General features: G+C 37.3%; 1 protein-coding gene across 1 annotated transcript in view; it reads right to left on the bottom strand.

Moving 5' to 3' along the window:
- SMYD3 (SET and MYND domain containing 3) overlaps positions 1 to 21134 on the bottom strand; it is a 411825-nt gene that overhangs the window by 336848 nt on the left and 53843 nt on the right. The window contains exons 3-5 of the mRNA XM_065632390.1: positions 16874 to 16981; positions 15720 to 15777; positions 13921 to 14057 (exon numbers count right to left, since the gene is read on the bottom strand). Coding sequence (XP_065488462.1) covers positions 13921 to 14057; positions 15720 to 15777; positions 16874 to 16981 — 303 coding nt within the window. The remainder of the gene's footprint in view (positions 1 to 13920; positions 14058 to 15719; positions 15778 to 16873; positions 16982 to 21134) is intronic.

Here is a 21134-nt window from a genome sequence, read left to right on the forward strand (position 1 = left end):
CCCTGGCACACGAGACTTGAGGGTCCACCTCAGGGGGGTCAGATTCCGAAACCTATTTTTAGTGTTTGGAGGCCTCCTGAACATGCATGTAGTGCACTGCCGTTGGCAGCAGCCCCTGTTCCTTGCCTTTGGTCAAGAAAAGGCTATGGTCAATGCTGACGAGGAGAAAGCCTGTACAGGTATAATCTAGTCTACCAAGGCAATGGGCAGAAGCAGAAGATGCAGAAATCACTCCTACCTCTAAAAATTCAGAGAAAGTAAATCAACTAGAATTGCAAGCTAATTGCAATCTGGGTCAGAATGGTAGATAAACATCACTATGTAAAATTACCTTTGACCCTTCAAAATCTTTCAGGCATTTTGGATATTAGAAAAAAAAATATTGTTTTTCTTTCCATTTAGACTTATTTATAAAATCAGTGTTACTGGGAGAGGAGCAAAGTTGACTGTTTAAACAGAGCTACTTACAGCGTTTCAAAAGGCTAAATGAACTTCATAGGATCCCATAGTCAGATTTTTTACTGTATCTTTTTTTCTGAGAACTCAGCTTTACTTGAAACAATAATTCAAAGGCATTGTGCCTCATTTTTTTAAATTCCACTATTTATGACTACATTAATCATGTATCAGGCTAGAACAGCCACCTGCCCTCCATCCAAATGCTGAGTCCAGTTTTGATTCTAAAGAGTGACAAAAGTATTCATATACTCAGGGCTTCTCATTTACTGAGTGATGAGTACATTTGTTAGTAGCATTGTACTGACAGGTTAAGGTGGATGGAGAAAATTTTAGTGGTCTGAAAGAGGCATTCCTTTTTCTTCTGTAAAGAACTAAGATAATTAACATCTCCCCACTGAAATGGCAGGACATGTACAACAAATACACAATGAAAATATTGGACACCAGGAGAAAACTTGCCGAACTGCAGCTACATGCCTTATTTCATATTACTACATGAAAAGAAATCATTAAATGAGATCCAAGGAGATTCCTAATCACTAGCACGACTAATTACAACAAGCTTCATCTTATTTCTGCCTATGCACCATTTCTCCCCTCCACTCCAGCAATGCAAATATGTAGCCCAGGGAAAACTTCCTCCAGCTGCACACTGACAATAAAACTCCAAATGTGTATCAGCAAGGCAGAGTGATTAAAGCATATTGTGACATATATTCACAACTTCCCACTTCCCCTTATATATACAGATTAACACTAGTAAAATAACTATTAATAATAGAAAATATTATGAACTACACAAATGAGTAGGAAACCCACCAGCCCACTCTCCCCTCATCAGCTTCTTTTCTCACATTTAGGTACATTCACTAAGTTTCTACAAATATCTGTATTCTCATCCCAAACAAGAGATGCTCTGGAAGCAAACAATGGTGCTCAAACGGTGTCTCAAAGTTAACTGGAAAACACCATGTTTTCCCCCTAACAACCAGGCTTGTTTTTCTCTTTCCGTTCCTTTCTCATGAGACCCCACATTTTCCTCATCCTGACCATCTAGAAATGGAGTGACCAGAAAACTGAATTTGAAAATTTAATTAATTCTGAATCTACAACAATTAGAGAGTAGTAAAAACATTTAATAGAAATCATACAACTGAGCACCTACTAAACTGGGTTAGTTGTTGTTATCGTGGGAAGGTTTGCCAGCATAATTTATAGTCATTATGTTATTTGTAGTACAATTCCTTGATTAGCAGATAAAGACTTCCTCAGAAAAAACTTGGCAGAAACATGCTTGGAAAGCAGATGTGCATATGCTTAGTCTTCTCTGCTTCACGGTCAAAAATCCCTCACTGAAAACATACTGCTCACATCTCTGGACATTCCCAGCTCTACCGAGTCACCCTCCCAGCAGAGCTGTACCAATGGATCACAGCTTCTTCCACAATACACAAGATACCAGACACATGTCTATTTATTTGGCAGAGTTTCTCCATATTTACAGAACTTGTGCAGTTATGGAGGTAAGTTACCTCTCCGATCTCATACCCATATACAGATTTGCTTTGGTCTTTCTGACACAAGAACATACACTATGATTCATTATCTGCTGATACCAACTGCAGCAGCATAGGCTGAAACATCAGCAAATCTACCTAAAGTCAGCTGTTTCCAAGAAGATGCAAGTATTGCAAACAAGAACCATTAATGTTGTCCAAGATCCTGCTGTTAGAGTACTTTTTTGTTTCCAGGTTCTCATATTCTCTAATTTCGTGTCATTACACAATATTACAAGGACAGTTAAATAAATGAAAGATAGGAAGCCTATCCATTAACATCTTCATTAAGTCAAGAAGTCTTTTAGAGACCTGTGTAAAGTTAGAGTTAACCAGGAAAAAATACTTTTCAAAATCACAGTTAACACAATTACCCCAAATTTCTTCTATTTTTAATACCTTGTGGTTCATGCATGCTAAAGATAATGGCACAAATCTTGCTGTAATTCTCAACAGCTGCTGCTAATTCATCTCAACTACAACATTTCTACAGGAGGTGGTTAAATATACTTATTCCTATTTTAACTTACAGTTACCAGGATATTAAGACAACAAGCTAAATTCTTCTCTTGGTCATTCCTGCCATCAGACTTGTGTGGAGTCAGCCCAGTTACATCATCCAGGTAACAGTACAAATTTTGGTCTGGAGTGTCATTGCTTACAAAGTGACAGAATGGGGCTAAACAAGTGAAGTGCTGCACTAAGGTTTACCACTGGAGCTTGTTTCCAGAATTGTTGCTTTTCAGTCAAATGAACTGGAACTTATATAAAAAAATACTACCTAATTGTCTGATATGTCTAAAAAGTTTAATGAAAAAAAATTGCTATGGAATGAGAAATATAATTATCTTGTATAAGACATCAAATGCTGTTGGACTTGTATCTGTCACTACTCCAAATCCAGTATAAAAATTCCAACACTATCATCATATTCTCAAGAGAAACTGCTTCTTCAGCTGATATATAACTTTTTACAAAACTATAGATGTACTTCATTTTTTAAGACACAAGAAGATACAGTTAACACATGCAGCACTAATTATAAAGTCTAGGAAAGTGAAATCTCTCATTTAAAGAGATGCTTATTTCAATTTCACACCATTTAAAGTATCACCGGGATGATGGATATTGTCTCAAGTTAAAAAAAAAAAAACACACACACACAACACACCAACCAAAAAAAAAACCCCACACAACAACAAAAAAACACAAACCACACACACCACAAAACAAACCTGGGAGTTTAAAGTCAAAATAAGTGATTCTACACTGTTACAAGAGTTTCTTACTATGAACCAGTTTACAGAATTTTGTGTCAGACTCTGTAAATTATAAAAGTAAATACAACTCTTCAAAAGATTAGATAGCACAAATGCATACAGTGCAAGTTGCTGGTTTTAATACAGATTTTTTTAATTTGAGTACAAGCTTATTCAGAAAAGCTGAAATGATTACAGAATGAGAAACACGTCAGCATGGCTTAGTCTACATAATCTCTGCATAGCAAAGGAAATTGATGTTACAGACAGCAAACAATTTGTGCACCTCCCTCCCTTCTTTACAATCTTCCCAGGCTAGAGGCCCAAACAGGTATAGATTTTTCACCCACAACACTGAATGAACGTTGGCAAATCAGCAGGCTGACATTTCACCGTTTCTACCTACACTAGTAGCAACGCATAACCACATCCTGTCTATTTACATGATGAGTGCAGACAAGGCCGACTTCAGTGATCTTATGATGCATCCATCAATGAGTGGGTGTCCAATCCAGTTTCCTCTGAAAGTTGAGTGAAACTCTGGCCTTGATGGTCATGGAAGAAGAAAGAAGATGAATTTTATACTTGTGAGTACAGGCAAAGCACCAGGTTTGTTGACAGACTGAAAAATGTTCTTGTGGAATGTCAGATGGAAGGCAACTTTAATCCTGCAGTTTTTCTATTTTAAACTAGAAAAATAGTCCCAAATTTCCCAAAGTGATTATAAAAGCCTTAATAACAGCCCACAATTACTTTCAATTCAGAAGGGAGATATGTTCAAATCCATTATCTGCAGTATCTCTGACATTAGGGACACATCTGAGCACACACATTCAAAATTTCAAAGAGCCCAGAACCAGCACAGGAAGTTTCAAAGTATCTGTAAGAAGAAATGCAATTAATTCATTCTTATAGGTATGAAAAATGTAGTTAACATTTACACAATCAAGAAGAAAGGGATAGGTATGGAGGAGAAAAAAAAATATTAAATCACTAAGGTAAATCAGATGAGCTGCTAAAGGAAATATTCCTGGATCTGACTCTGCCAGTCAATCAACATCTAAATGGCTAAAGACAGCATGGGAACTTCCAGGGTGGAGGTGTTGGGAGATGGAAGCAAGAAAGCTATGACAAATCATGCCTGTCGATCGCAGAGTACTTGCACCTTGCTCCCCAGTATCTGCTGCCAGGTGCTATTATGGAATAGCTATACCCACTCCCATGCCAAGAAACTGTCTAAATTAGACTTCATCAGCTTCAGGTTGCCATGGTTACAAGCTAAGTGATCTCAAGCCAGCTCACAGTGCACCGGTGCTACAAAGACTTCGGGACTGCTCCTCGTCCATACTAAAATACAGGACAGCGGATCAATTAAACTGTGATCCTGACTGAGTATGACTGTTGTTTCTTTCTCCATCTTATTTCCGCAACAAACTCAGGGGTAGTTTTAACGAAATAAGACACACCAACAATATTTTAACATCACTACTACAGTGTTAATAGAACAAAAATATATATACACATCTACTGGGGAATAGGGAGAGAAAACACTTTTAAGGACTGAATTTCATGCATGCAGGTATCATTTAATTGACAGCCACTGAAATGCCTACACATGACAGAAGTTGTCTCACCTTCTCTTAATACTTAGACTATAACTGCTGTTTAGGTCTATAGCGTACCTTAGACAGACGAAGTTCCCCTCATTTTCAGAGAGGCTGTTATCTCAGCTGCTTCAGAGCAAGTCAACAGTAACACCGCAAATGTGCGGTTCCCCATCCTTTATCAAAGAGCATGGTATTTTTCAACAGACTATCAATCTACTCCAACGCCATTCTGGAAGGAAAACAATTTTTAGTCTTTTCATCTATTAAACATGTTAAACAAGTCTCAGAGCTGATTAATAATCCTGCCACGCAGAATTCTCTCTCTCCTCACAGCCAAAACAAACAAGCAAAAACGCTTTAAGCAACCCCACTGCAGGTCATCCTAAAGACAAGGATAGAACAGTTTGCTGCCAACAGCATTACAAGCAGTTATCAGGCTTATCCTCCTCAATTAGAGGCTTTTAAAATTGCTGATAGAGGATGTAAGTGTTTTTCATTTACTACTCAGATCTTTACTAACCGTCTCCATGACCTTGTTTCATACTGGCTTTTTCTAAACATAGAAGGGGCCTCAACCCACATGTTTTTGTGATGTACTCCAATTGCCACAACCACTAAAGCTTTTTTTCATTTCTGGTTCCAGTTCATTTCCATAAGGGTGCTAGAAAAGAGATCGATGTATATCACATGTCAGAGACCATTAGCTTTTTAAGCACCGTATTTTGTGGATATGCTCAGGGCAGCATTAGACGAAGTAATGGTAATTAAGTTCCTGGCCACCTGGATCCTTTTCAGTTCCACACAGCATTATCACAGCTCTAGACCTAAACCAGAGGGAGGGGGGAAAAAAAAAAAATTAAAAAAGTGAGAGTTACAAAATAGCTTACACTACCCTGCCATTTATTACTCCAGACTCTTTTCTATCTTCTTATTACTTCCAACTTAGCATGACAGAAAATGGGTCAATTGAACAAAACGTGTACACAATTTCCTCCCCCCCACCCCTCACACCACCACCACAGGGCCACTCAAGACAGTGCCTTTTCTAGAAGCTTATGCTTTTCAATCAGGTGTGAATTAATCTCCTTAAAAAACAAAAAGCAGTCTTTTCTCTACTCTACCCCCTACTCTCCAAAACCAAACCTTTCTTTCCTACCACACACAACCAAATTATTACAAATTCTACCCAATCATTCCTTGGTTTAGAACTCCCCTACCCTTTTTTCTACAGCTGGTGTTTGTTATACTACAGGTAGTTTGTAAAACAGATGGCGCACACAACTAAATGAGGGGACCTGAATTATACCATAAAATCAGTTTGAAGTATTGTAGTCATATGGTCTTACTTTCACTGCATAAAGCTTTGTTAGCAAAAGCTTATATTTTAATTTTAACAACATTGCTCTAATTTAAAATCAGATAGGATAGTTAAAGCCTTGTTTCATGGTCTGGTACAATACTCTATTGCTCTTGAAGGTAACTATTGCGACCAAAAATTAAGATAATTGCTATGGAAAATTATCTTCCCAAATTATAATTCTATAGGGAAACAACAGGAAATAACTAAACCTGAAAAATCACATTAGACAAAGAACAACTTCCTGTAAAGACGCAGCTTTTATTTGTCGAAGGGGAGAGAGAGGAGTTCTCAGACTGTTTGTCAACTTCATTCTGGAGTACTGCTGCACCATTTTTCCCCATTTTATTAAGATTTTTACTCTTTTTTTCCCCTTTAACTTCCATGTACACCATTTCTTCCAAAGCTTATGCACAGTGGTTACTACTTCCTCTGCAATCTTGACTTCAAGAACACCTAGTTAACCAAACATAGTGAGACCCTTAGCAGCAGTATAGAACTATTTCTGCAAAATTAAAAAGATACATGCCAAGACGTAGGCTCTTATTCACAACTGTTCCTATTCCAATTGTCTTTACTCTTACTCATTGCTACATTGTGGAAAGAAGCAGCAGAGCACAAACTGCTACACGGTGCAGTAGGAGAGATGTGATTTAGTTCTGATTGCCCTACAGATCTCTTATGAAAAGACATATATATGACCGCTCTCTATTAGCCTTAATTTTCTTCCTTAGAAATTACATTAGTCTGCTACACAAGTAAACTATAAAGAATCAATGCTAAATCATCTTCAGGTTCTTTCTGAGCCTTATCAGAAGCACTATGCAAGTGAAAGGCATTATTGCCATTTAATAAACACACAGAAATCATAGGCAAGAACATCAACTTCAGATTTTCTACTTACTCCTACTCTTTCAAGAGCAGCAGAATTGATGAGACGAGATACCAGGCAGACAACCCTATGGCACCAGGCCAAGTGAATGAATCGTTAAATTGCCCCAAGACTTTCCCTACCTTCGCTCACCACAAAACAACCTCCTGACTTTTTTCCCCTCCCTGTACTTCAGAAATATCACCCTTCCTCAAAAGAGCTAAGATGCAGAATGAAAGTTATGCCAGAAGTTATTCTGCATCATGGACATTTTCTAGTGCAGTACTCAGCTCCAGGGGTCAAACAGCTCTGCCCATCAGCAGACACGGGCTCATCCAGGCTTCTGCCAGGCTGTTGACCAAACCAAAGGCATCACTGTCTTGGCAAGAAGCACATGCAGGTACCTGAATCTTTCTAATGTCTCAGCTACTGGATCATCATGAAAAAAAGTGAATTTAAAATGCTGAAGTCAAAGTATGCAAACAATAAAATCCAATATTCAAATAAATCTTGGCAGTTTGCTATGCTGCATGAACGAGTGGTTAGTTTTCTCCTAATAATGTTTAGCTTTTCCCATTTCTTTTGGCTTTATGTACTGCAAAAGCAGAGGCTGACTTTAGCATATTCCCCGCTTGCTAGATAAGACAGCCCCTCAGAATCAACAATAAATGTTAGGAAAGCGATTACTCTTGTCCTCTCAGAACAAATATGAAAGTCTACCAGAATGAGTTTTGTTATGCTCCTGCAGAATACACTGGCAAATGAGTACAGAAAAGTTCTCCTGAAATTATTTAGGCAGTAACTGAGCACAGTGTTTCTGATGACCACAAGTCAGTTCTTAACGGCTCTAAGTGTGAAGCTTTCAATGGCTTAAAACTACATACAGAGAGAACAGGAGAGGACACAATGTGGTCGTATTCCCAAACAAAACTTTATCAACAGAAATACTAAATCAACAGCACTTCAGATAAAAAGATAACCACAGATCTCATGTAATGTACTTTAAAATGGCAATAGTCAGAGAAAAAGGTTCTGATATAGTTTGACAAGCAGAAACATATCCTTCCAACTCTAAAATGAAAAAAGACTCAAGAAGATTAACAAACACGTTATATGTTGAGCATCTAGGCTTAACCACTGTTTCAGGTACAATGATTTCTGGAAATTGCACAACTTTGGAAATTATAAGAAGAAAAAAAAAAAAGAAATATCAAAAATGAAAAGTTTTTTGCAAAATAGTTTCCTGGGCCATGACTAAAAAAGAAATTTCTCAGCACTGGCCTGGTCTTCAATTTACCATAAACACACAAGTTCGCATGAGACAAGGTAGTACCGTACATCAGCTTTGAATTACACAAAAAGTAATGATAGATAAAACATGGACATGCTTTTGTTTTCTCCGCGGGGGGGCGGGGGGAAGAAAACAAAACAAACTGAACCAGCGCATCCACAGTTCATTAGATTAGCAAATCTGGCATCAGAAAGCAACCTTCACCTGTATGCCTTTAACAGCACTTGCTCATAACTTTACTCTTAACTTTATACTAATATTTCTTTTTACTTTCTTGATAGAAACCACTTCCATTGCTAACATGGATTACTAAGTCAATTAGAGAACCCTAAGTAAGAGTAACCTACTGAAAGTGCTGCTAAAGAATATCTTGACCAAGCAGACATACCTGGTCTTCAAAATTCTTCTCAGAAAACATATGCTACCTGATTCCTATAAGATCTGAGTGACCATTGTGGGGATCAAACATACTTTTTCCAGTCATATCATCAAGACAATTTCCTTCAACTTGCACTTAAAAAGATATCCAAATAGATTATCATAATTTAGTATTCAGACTTTACAAAGGCCAAGTGACACTGCTCAACTCCCAGTTCTCTTCTGCCTATTCAGATACATACTAAAACCCTTTCAACAAGATTTTTTTTTAATTCTTACTAATACCCTTTATGTTAAAAAGAAACTCTTTCAAAGCATTGAATGGAATAAAAAGTACTGAAAACTTAGAATAACAAGTAAAATATATTTAAACTTTGATCGCCAAAATAAAAAAAGTATTTTAAAGAGATCAGGGCACTTTGTCTCTTGAGGGATGTACTTCTGCACTTTACAGTAGCCTCCTTATTTCTTCTTAAGTTAAAAATAAAATCAATTATGCCAACAGCCTAAATAGACAACTGGTCTTTTGGTTAAAGCTGTGTGTACACAGAGACTAGCAGACAGCAAACTTGTGTCTTCTCTCCACTTTAATGTCAACTTCACAAACCTCAAAAAAAAAAAGGTATTAATAGGAAAAAAAAAAGGTCTGACGTATAAAAGATGCACATGTATTTCTAATGTATACAGATACTGACTTCCTTTTTCATCCTACCCTAGACTTATTGCTCTACCCTTACTTAGACCTGGTTTCACTCTGACATTGACGTTCAGCTCACACATTATACAGGTTTGTGGCCTCTCCAGTGAGCTGGAGGAAAGCAGCACATCTACTGTCAAAGTAAAATCTGCTCATAAGAAAAAAAGTGGCAAGACTGGAACTGCAGGAAAGATTAAAAAGCTTTCAGAAAGCTAAAAATTCTCTCTCTAATCCCTATCACCCCACGTGCAATTCAGATATTGTCCAGAAACTGAAATTTCGCGCAGCAGAAATATTAGGGAGACTGCTATTTCAGGAGTAAAGTATCATCTCTGCTCTATGGGGTTCCCAAGAATCTTTGATCCAGCATCCTTTTCCCAAAACTTTGTTATCAACTGTTTCATCAAAACATCCTTTAGAAATCTTTTCCAACAAAATTCCGTTTTAAGATTACTAAAATGCTCTACAAGTCTGTCACATTACAGTTCATTAACTGTCACTGGATTTTTACCTGTTTTTAATGACAGAATTTAAATACATCTTAAAATTTTGGAAGTGTAAGGATCTGAAATTAGCAGATTTTTAAAATGGCTACCATTTTACCTAACATCAAAATGTCTTATTATTAATTGCAAAAAAAAAAAAAAGCTGAATTTCAAATTGCTCAGACAATTTTGAAAGGCTCAAAAACCTCAATTCTGATGTAGTATGAGTAGTATCTTGCATAGAATTGGAACTAAGTCCATATTTGGTCTAAAAGAAGTGTTCTTAGGCCCAATTCCAGCCAGTGCAATCACTCAGTTTTACAGTCAACATGATAGGTACAGATTTCATTCAATGTCTTCAGTAGTTTATATGGTTCTGTCTGCTATTAAGAAAAGAACCAGAAATGTATACAAAAAAAATTTAATTCTTTATCCCACATACATTTAATGTCCCACGGGATTCCAGGCCACCTCCCCACACATGCAAGGAAAAGCTGGAGAATAAAAAGCAAGGACTGATTTTATCTCAAGGTTATGGAAACATCATTAAACCATAAAACCATGGTGTCAAAAATTTATCTTGACATTAGAAAACATCTCAGCAGAGGTTAAAGCCTTATCACGTAATTAACTGCAGATAATTCTGTTTAATTCTGAGGATCAGAATTTTAAAACAGTCACAACCTTGATAAATGGCATGTTAAATAAACTGGAGCTTCTGAGGAGTGATCAGATAGCAAGAAAGAAAAAATCCATCTCAAACGACAATTGACACAAAAGCAAATTGTCTAGTAAGGACAGGGCAACACTGTCAAAAAGAAAGGTACATTACCCTTCTGAAACACCTCCCCATCCAGTACAGCTGATATTTTTCCTCAGGTCTTACACAAAGTAAAAATACATTGGCAGGAAATTCTGCTCCCATGGAAAGAAATGGCAAAACTTTCTTTGATTTTTGGCTGGAAGTTTCCACAAGTTTGCATTCAAGGGGTCTCTGTCCACTGAGTATCACAAGCAAGTGAATAAAACTATAATTAATTTTCACAAAGACAAGAGCAGTGGCTAGCAGAGAGGAAGACTGTTTAAAAGAGCTTCCAAGAAGCCTCTTTTGACCTAAATCAGGTTGGAGACTTTTTAAGAACTATCTGGCATTTAGTATCTCACTGCAGGACCGTTTTTCTCTTCTGTCCGACTGTCTGCTTATTTTCCTTCTTGAGTATCCAGCATCAAACAGAATAAAAAGTGACCTTTGACTGGATCTGTTTGTGGCACGCAATGAAAGAACTGATCCAAAAAAGTTCAGTGTTAGAATAAGCACCTACTGAACTTGAAAGGAATGTTGGAAGAGGTTGGGAAAACAAGATTACATCTTGAAGTCATGTATCTGCAATATTTCTTTATTCTATGACCACGCAGAGACATCATCACAGCTGGTCTTTTTATAGAGTTACACTACAGAGAAAAGGCCACATAAGCCTTTTATCAGAGACTTTACATTTCTAAAGTCTTAAGTTTTACCTGTGGGGAATAAGCATCTCTATTCAACTTAAGGAAAACCCCAAACAAACAAACAACCCCAAACAAACAAACAACCCCCAAACAAGCCACCACAAAAAACCAAAAAAAACCAACCAAACAAACAAAACCCCAAACAAGCCACCATCAAAAAAAAAACCACCACACAAAAAACCCAAAAAAAAACCCCAACAAACAAAAATCCCCACACCATACACAGTATTTTTTCCATTGACATTCATCTTGTCCTCCAAACAACATTCTGTTGGAGTGGGAGAAAACGCCTGCTGCTAGCTCACTAGGGATGTGGGTGCATTAAAATAATATTTTAATATAGTGCCGTACTTTGTAACATACTCATCTGAGAACCAGACTGGGAGGGCTATAAACTACCATGTGGAAAACTGACAACAGAGCTTTCCAAAATGCATTGTGCTTGACAGAACTCCAAATAAGATACTAATTTTACTCACACATAAAGCATACGGGTATATTTAGTCCACAGCCCCATTCTCCCAACCAACTCACCTGTTCAGTCAGATTCTTCTGTCCCTTCTGTCAATTCTTTTTATTATTAGTGATATGAAGTACCTATACCCATGACAGATCTGTCATTTGCCCTCTATTTTCCTATGCCAGACTATCACAAAGACTGAGTAACATGAGTGAAAGAAGGAAATGAGACCTACTTTAATGATCTGAAAGCCTCTGAATTTCCAGAAGGAAAAAAAAAAAAAAATACAAGAACAACTTAAAACTTGGTATTTTACAGTACATCCAATGGGGCAGGGACAAATTCACAGTCAGCATAAGGAATACATTGAGTTAAAAATACCTTTGTGATAGTAAAGCTATAGTGGGACAAATGTAATTAACAGAAGCATTCCCAGTTCTCCAGTTAACAGGATGTAAGAGCTGGAAAATCTTTACTTTCACTCTGCACTTGATGCTCACTAGCATTACCTTGCTAAAATACATGGGAGGGAAGAGGAGGTGAACAGATATGTAGATGCTTGTGCATGTGTCTACGTAAAGTATTTTAAAAGCTTCCTTATTTTCTTCATCAGTGCTCCAATATACTGAGCAACCATCATACTACTCCCGCAATGCCACCACGGTCAACCTCCCTCTTAAGCTTATTATTACAAAGAGCGCAACAAGACATGTAAAGAACTTCTTATAAGCTCAGTTCAAACCGGTTAGGCAGTGATCACCTCCTGATACTCAGTCTTATCTTCAGCTGTAAAAATTCTCTAAACCAGATAGCAAAGTGTGTGTACTTCATGTGAAATGCATTTGACAAAGTTGAGGCCAAACCAGCACACCACAAAACAGCAAAACAGTTTGAGTGGAGACTAGGTAGTACACAAGGGTTTTATCTGCAAGTTCTTTTGACTGGGTGTATTTCAGCCTGCATGGTTTTCCACGAAAAATTGCAACTTTACATCACCGCAATCTAACCATCAAAATCCAGAAAAACAACACAGTCGATTATATTACTCCCACTCCTTCTATCCATACCAAAAAGATTCCACAATTGTGCAAACAGATTAAAAATATGCAGAAAATTGTATGCTGCATTTTTTAAAATTTCTTTAAGAGAGGCTCTTCCTTTTGTTTATATCAGAAGAAAAACATCTAAGACTTTCACTTACTTCATAAGAAAATGATTATTAAAACACCTAAAACATGCATGAGTCAAGATAAATCCTATGGCAGAATTTATCAACTTGAAATTAAAAAATTAAAATCAAGTTAAAACCATGAGTATTCTCCATATGAATTACTTCTGCTAGCATTGTTCAAATGAAGCTTTCTGAATTGAAAGCAATGTGTACAGCAAAAGCCAACAATATTTAGTTAGTAACAAACATTTAACCGATCATGGAAATTAATTTAAAGTACTTCACATACAGCCTTTTAGAATAGATGATCCACATGTCCCCTGAGAAAGCAGCTGATGGGACACAGTATTGTCAGGAACACCCACCAGCACATACTACTAAATAACAAAACAGAATGGGAGTATATCTGCAAATATAAGAGATTGCTCTTTGAAGAAAAATTCCAGGCTGACGAGTGATGCTATATGCTCATTATCACTGTGGAAAAATCACTTAGGTTGATTGACTCCATTGTTTTTGAACTGGTTTGGTTTTTAATGCAACTTTTTTTCCCCCCAAGAGCTTTAACATGATAATTTAAAAAGGTAAAAGAAAAAATATCCTCTGGCAACTGCTTAAATTTTGAAGTGTTACAATTATATAAAAGCTATACTTCTGCTTAAATAGTGTCTGAATAGGAAAAAAAAATAAATAGTTTGATTTCACTTTGCCATATATCACATTCTGGATGTATCTCCTGAACTCCCACTCAAAAAATAAATCAAGAACACAACGAAAGGATAATTTATGAGCTGCCAAGTAATCACAGTTTAACACTTACTTTTGTGAAGATCTGAAAAACGTCAATTGCAGGTGGCAAGTAAGATGCATCCTGGATCTCTGTTTTCAAATACAGTTGCAATGTCTGTGCAAGGTGCCTGAGGGCATCTTTCATTTCTTCACTTAGCTGCTCAATATCTTAAGGGTAAGGAGAAAAAAAAAGTATATCATGTCGTGAACAGAACCTTTCGCCAACATTTTGAACGTATCCAAGGGCAGTCATACAGTCTAGACATTTACAGTCCCAGAATTAATCTTGACAGAAGGCAATTTTGACAGAGGGCGGACATTTGTCATTTTTTGTGACAGCGACTTATCAACACACAGAAGAGTTTATCAGGTTGCTGCTGCCAAGTCATACGAATACAATGGTGAGTTAAAGATCAAAAGCTAACAGACAAAGCAGATGCGTAAGCAGATGTAAGACATTACATGCAAAAACCAGGCATCTGGGTTTGTAACATTTAAAATAGGCTTGAAAGTTTATGCAGCAGTGTATGTATTTATACTGTATTCTCCATAGATGTGTCAGAAACACTTTGTTCTGGCAGATCAAAAGGCAAAGTATTTTAGAGATAAAGGTAGTTTCGTACACAGCAGGTTATAAATGCCATGGATATGGAAGAATATTAAGCAAATATCACTTTATTAAATACTAAAGCATCATTATTCATACTTTACAGATCCTGAAGCAGAAAGAAACATAGTGCCTTATTTTTCTAATGAAGTGATCATGCTCACCTCAGGCCACTGATAACATGTGGAAAACATACTATTTGATAAGTGTATGAAACTTCATATGCTTTTATTCAGTTTACATGTCACCACACTGAAAAATCACCTGTACATATAAAGTAACATTGAAAAGTAATAGTGTATAAAGGACACTGAAACAGCATAGTGACAATAACAATTTTCGAATATTTGGACCTCCAGAAAAAAAAAATAGGAGTTGAAACACTATTTTCTACTATACAGATGCTTCCTGAGAAGTTTTTTTGCTTCAGAAGTTCACAGCCTGTATTTCTAGTTCAGGTGATTCCCTCCAATGAAATATTTTCCCCTATATACTTAGACCTCTAATGAAAATGCTTCTCTGACTTTCCTATGGATTCTACCAAGCATCAAAGAAAGTAAATTCTTATCAACACCATCTGTAAATTGTGCAGTAAATGGGAAAAATGTTATGAAATACAGTAGCTTTTTGAGGATACAGAGGCAGTAAAAAGCATCACGGCTACTACAAGTTCTGCTGAGAGATTACAATGAACATCCCTTCCTAACCCAAGCAGTTGAAACTTGTGAAACCACAAAAATAATATCTGTGCAATTTTATCTTTTTATTCTCCATCAAAAAGTCATGTAGAAAGACATACACATATCCCTTGTAAATTTTAGATTTTTTTCCCTTTTTCTGGAAGTTATTTTGAACTTTATGCAATAACACAAATATTTAAAGAGTAAACTTCGAAAATGTGTGGTTTTGCATATGTATATAAAAATGTTGGCACTGTATGTAAATAAGGCAGACATCAGGTAAATTAAAAACTGATCAGTAAAATGTACACTGTAAAATGAGAAAAAATATTAAATCCAAGAAATCAGGTGGAAGTTTTGCTTGAAAATGACACACGTTTTGTCCTTGATGTTCCTTCCCACAGAGGTTTTCGCAGGTTTTGTCTTTGATGCTGTTATTCTACAGAGTGGACCTTCAGAAGGCAAGCTACAAGAAAATCAGATGGCCATTCTGTTAAGCAGAACTTGGAAGCATTTCCTGCAATATGGTTGACAATTACTTACTTGTCTGAAGATCGGAAAAAGAGTAGAGTCTCTCAGACAGGCATACTGATTGCCTAAGCTGTAGAGAAAGAGAGATAAATAACACTTACATAGCTTGTTTTATCTTGAAAACACTCTACAGGATTGATTATTCAATGTGATGTGCCTGTAAAATAATTAGGTAAGGCTAATAGCATCAACATAAATCTGGTCATTCCATACTTGCTGCAAGCTATCATAAAAATACCAAATTTTTCTCAGTGTTATAACACTCTCTACTTTTTTTTTTTTTTAACTTCAGCAGCTTACCCTTAGTAATTACTTTGGCCCTTTACACTATAATTGAAAGCAATTTATGAGGTTAGCAGTCTCAGATTTCATGTGACTATAATTAACGCACAGTATAGCTAGGTACATATTTGCCCTTTAAAAACAATCATGTACACACTCCTCCCAACAATGTATAAATTAAGATACTAAATAATATTTTATCACCTCAGACCACAACAAATGCACATGTTTTTATCCAAGACAGACAGCATTGTGGCAGGGTCAGCAAAAAATATGGGCAAATCCTTTTTGATCTACAATCCCACACAGCCATAAGCTGCTTAACCCAACAGAAAATTTAGTCCACATAAATCAATCAAAGCCATGGGCATGTCAAACACCCAGGACTTCTAAGAGAGTTCCGAAAAAAAAAGTAACTGAGATTAAGAGAACCCAACACTGAAAGCGTGGCACTGTGCCCTCTAATGGAAGGGGTAGCCAACTGTGTTTCTGTCCTTACTGCTCATCCAAATAAGGCTGAATGAAGTTCCCAGCAAAGCTAATGGAAAAGCCCCAATAACTTCAGTAATATCAAAGAAAAACCAGCATCCCTCTGTGCTTTGCTTCTACGCAGAAATAAGTTTAGAATGCTACCACATAGTCATAGGAAGAGAAAGTCGATAAACTGGTCCCTTGAGCTTAATTATGTCCATTTTAGTATCTCTTGATCCTTTGAGCGTTTCTGTAAATTAATCAGCAATCTTGTAATGCAATAGGCAGTCCAATTTTGTTCAGCAAGCCCAGTCACTTCAGCTTTCTAGTTCTTAATTACATTAAAAATGTAGAGTGAAAAAATATTTCTCTGAATGTGCTACACTGAATAAATTTAAAAGAATGTCACTTACTAGTTTAAAAACAATCCTGCCAGCAAGTCTGACAGAATCTGGAGGAAAATTAGGCTTGATGCTCTTAAGACACCTGCATTCCTGCTTGTGGTCCAGCCAAGCTTCTCTCTATTAGGATATTTTTTTAAAAGGAAGAGAAAGAAAAAACTGCATGTTATTTTACATAACATATATATATACACACATACATAAAAGTAGTATATATACACACATTTTTATATATTGTTACTTCTATTTATATATGTACACAAACACACTTAGCCTCACCATGGGCTGGACCTGGGGATCCAGAACCACAACAGCATCACAGCCACTGATCCAGGCTTGGAGGGGTGGCTTCAGAGCCAAAAGTCAGCTCCAAAGGACCGGGAAGGGGACCTTCCTTGGGTACTCAGGTCCACTGACTTGGGTAGCCTCCAACACAGGCAACTTTGGATGCCAACTGCCAAAGAAACATCAGCACACACACTTTGCCAGCACAGTCTAAGAGCACAGCTGTAACATGAGTGTTGCAGAAAGAGACAGGCTGGGTTATCCACTCAAACCAATTCCATCACACCGTTCCCTCCTCTAACGTTATTAATTGCATAACTGATAATACGGACACTGGAGCTACAGTGGTGTGTGTTCACGACACAAAAGCATCACCATTATCCTATCCCAGAATTTAAATTTACCTTTAAGAAAACCTAAGAGAACACAAAAAACTGTAGGTCAAGTTCCCAGTCCAGTTCTTTCCCGATACAAACCTCACTTCATGCTGCTGTTTGACAACATAGTTCATACCATACTTTATCAAACATTTTATCTGACATCTTTAATGCACAAAAAGGAACATATGGCCTCAAGTTGTGCTAGGGGAGGTTTAGATTGGATATTAGGAAAAAATTATTCACAGAAAGGATTGGAGTCACCATCCCTGGAGATGTTTAAAAGGCGTTTAGACAAGGTTCTTAGGGACTTGGTTTAGTGCTAGAGTTAGGTTATGGTCGGACTCGATCCTGAGGGTCTCTTCCAACCGAAATGATTCTATGATCCTAACATGTAGAGATAGAATGAAAACTGCACAGAAAACTGGAAGAAATGCCTTCATTTTTTGTCCCATGTTCCTGCTATACAAATTATTTTCTTTACGCAACATGCTATAAATGGCATTATCAGCTTAGTTCAAATTGGTATCACCATTCCAGCTAGCTGAAATTTTTATTAGATAAATAAATGGGCTCTGATTCTTATTTCCTTCTAGCAAGGAGAGATGGAGTTGCATATTTCACACGATTGGAGAGAACTAAAGGGATGCTAATATTTCCTCTACTATCCTAATTCCACCAACATACACAACACTCCAGGTGTGTGTTCACTCAGCAATCAAGATCACAGAGGTCTTCAGAGTCTATCCACTTCACCAAAATGCAGATGCTCTAAAACAATGGTCAAGTTTTCCACGCTGCAAAAACCATCCCCAAAGATGTTCAGACCAGGAACGGACACTGTAACCAAAATTTATCAAAAGAGAAGATGGAACCAAAAATCTTTTAGTTGCATGTACTACCTGAACCTGCAATTTTTGTTTCAAGGGCCACTTTTATTAGAGTAGCAGCCAAAGACTAACACTTACGTTGCAGAGAAAAGACAGGATGGCAAGGTGAAGGAAAGCTGCTATATAGTGAATTAAGTCTGGTTTTCCTCATTTCCTCATTCCTCCCAAACCGGTGTGGAAGAGAAATGATTCTTCAGCTAAAGTAACATGTTGGGAAAGACAGTCAATTTCTGATCTTTTTTTTTTTTCCCTTCTGTCTTCATAAGCTGAAAATTCTATTTCAAATTTACAAAAACTCCAGGGCCATCTCATTAACATAGTACATATTTGCACATTTTATTTATATATTCACAGTGTATGTTTGAAGGCACCCAGCTGTTTCAAATACTTTTTAAAAGCAAATTGAAAAAACAGGGCACAACAAAAAATTGCTACAATGACAAGAACTCAGAATAACCAAAGGCTTCTGAAGGTGACATTTTCTCATAGATATACAGTAGGAAAAAAAAAAAGACGACTAACCCAGAAAAACAGCTTCTGTTAGGTAACTGCCACACAGAAAATTATAAAATGTTTAATATAAAGAAATTATATGTTAAGCAGTAAAAAAAAAAATAGAAGCGAATGGCAGTGAAAGGTACAAGTGTAGATCACACCCTGTAGATGCTGACATGCTAGTTTCAAAGATTACAAATGCTATCGCGCAATTTTTTTCTTAAGCTGCATTTAAGTGGGGAAATTGTTTCAGGTAACTAGGTTTCAGCAACAGTATCAATTATTCTATTTCATTCAGGTTTTTTTCCCCTTTGGCTTACACATAATAAATAAATTGGACTTTTTATTTCTTTCAGATACATGGGAGATTTGTGATTTCATTTCCTTTATCCATAACTCTATGAGGGGAGAAAACGACACCAAGAAGGCATTAATCCAAACACAGTTAGTGTCACACGCTGTCTGACAAATAAAAGTTAAGTATCTAGTGCTGAATAGAATTATTCTTGTCTAGAAGAAACAAGGTCATGCTTGTAAATGTCCAGACATCACTCTGTGTAATGTAATTATATTGGCATTTTTATCCCACTTAAACTAAAACTCTTCTTTGGAGTAAACCTTTATCTGATAATTTTCTTCCCTGCACACATGTTGCAAAGAATTTCAAACATGTTAGAGGTGACATCAAAATGATTAATAGCTTACCCAACCAATAAAGCCCTAATGAGATGAAATATGTAGTACCACACAGCATCATATGCCACGTTTCTTTGAGATGCATTCCCACGTGAGAAGAACAGTTCAGAGAGATGCCTTCTGCAGAACAGCGCTTGGGCTGAAACCAACCCCAAAAAGGACTAAGTCTGACGCCCCCACAGGATGAGCGCTGGAACAGGGACTGCATTCGCTACCTCCCAGCTGGCTGGGGAGAGAGGGAAAAGCCCCAAATGCATTAAGTATAATGAAATTCAACAATATTTCTTCTCACTACCAATACAACAATAATAAAAATTACAGAACAATACAAAACCATGAAGATTTGTGACCCTGGAGAGACCTACTATTGTCTCTAACAATAATTATTGGTGGGCTTACATTAGCTCTGCAGTTTTCCGTGGGCAGTTTTCTTAACTCCGCATAACCTGACTTTCAGTCAAGGTTTTTATATCCCATATCCAGCTAGAGTAGAAATACTACATTGCAGAGGTACAGCCACCTGGTATGACCCTTCTCTCTCTCCGCTAGGGAAGATCATCCATTTTCCAATAGATTTTTCTCTCCCTCCTGTATAGAAATGAACACTATCAGAACGAGACAAAAACGAGTACATAGTGCAGTGCGGTACCCAGCCCTCCTCCTGCAGGCTTCACTACATTTATTAACTCATAAAGAACATCCCTCCTGTTTATCTCCTCCCAAACCATTGTCTCCCATTCAAGCTCGGTGTATCCCAAGTGCAATTCCTCTGGCTTTACCCACAAAGTAAAGGCTCAGCACCCACATGCCGTAGGAGCTAGTGCAGCTGTTCACTGGTGGCAGATTGAGAGTCTGGCCCCCCAGACGAGCCCCACCAAAACACCAGTGCAGCACTGGGTTTCACTGGACAACCCAGGTCCAGGATCAGCCCCAAATGGCCCAGGGCATGGCAAAGACCCCTTGCATCTGCCTGCAAGGTCTTGTGTATTTTTAGCTGAGCTGTTTGGCCAAAGTGTGCCCATTGTCACACAGACATGTGCCATCCCTGCCTCCCAATAATCCCTAACCCTATGAAACATCCTAAACCAGTGTTTATAAAACAAAGGTTTCCCTTGTCTCCTACGCAGAATCAAAAAAAAATAAATGCTTCCCGCAGATTAACATGCTAATAAAAAGAAGTTAAAGACTAGAGGACATTAAAAAAAAAAAGTAGGATATTTTTCCATTGGAAGGTTTTTGATTTGTTAAAAAGACATTATTTGTCATTTCCACAGGACCATTCAAACAATTTTTTTTAATTAAGCCATTTCAATAACGTTTGATAATGGCACATTCTGAATTCTGCCTGAAATGACACTCCCATTTGTCAGAGATTATCATCTATATCACTTGTCTCCAGTCTATGGGACACACAAAACTAATAAACGTTGCCATGGGAGATCATAGAAGTGATTACGAGGAGGAGGAGACATGGTAATTCTACGTTTGGAGGGATGTCCAGCCAACACAACACTGCTAGAAGACAGCTCC

Source organism: Caloenas nicobarica, chromosome 3 (assembly GCF_036013445.1).
Source record: "Caloenas nicobarica isolate bCalNic1 chromosome 3, bCalNic1.hap1, whole genome shotgun sequence".
NCBI classification, from domain to species: Eukaryota; Metazoa; Chordata; class Aves; order Columbiformes; family Columbidae; genus Caloenas; species Caloenas nicobarica.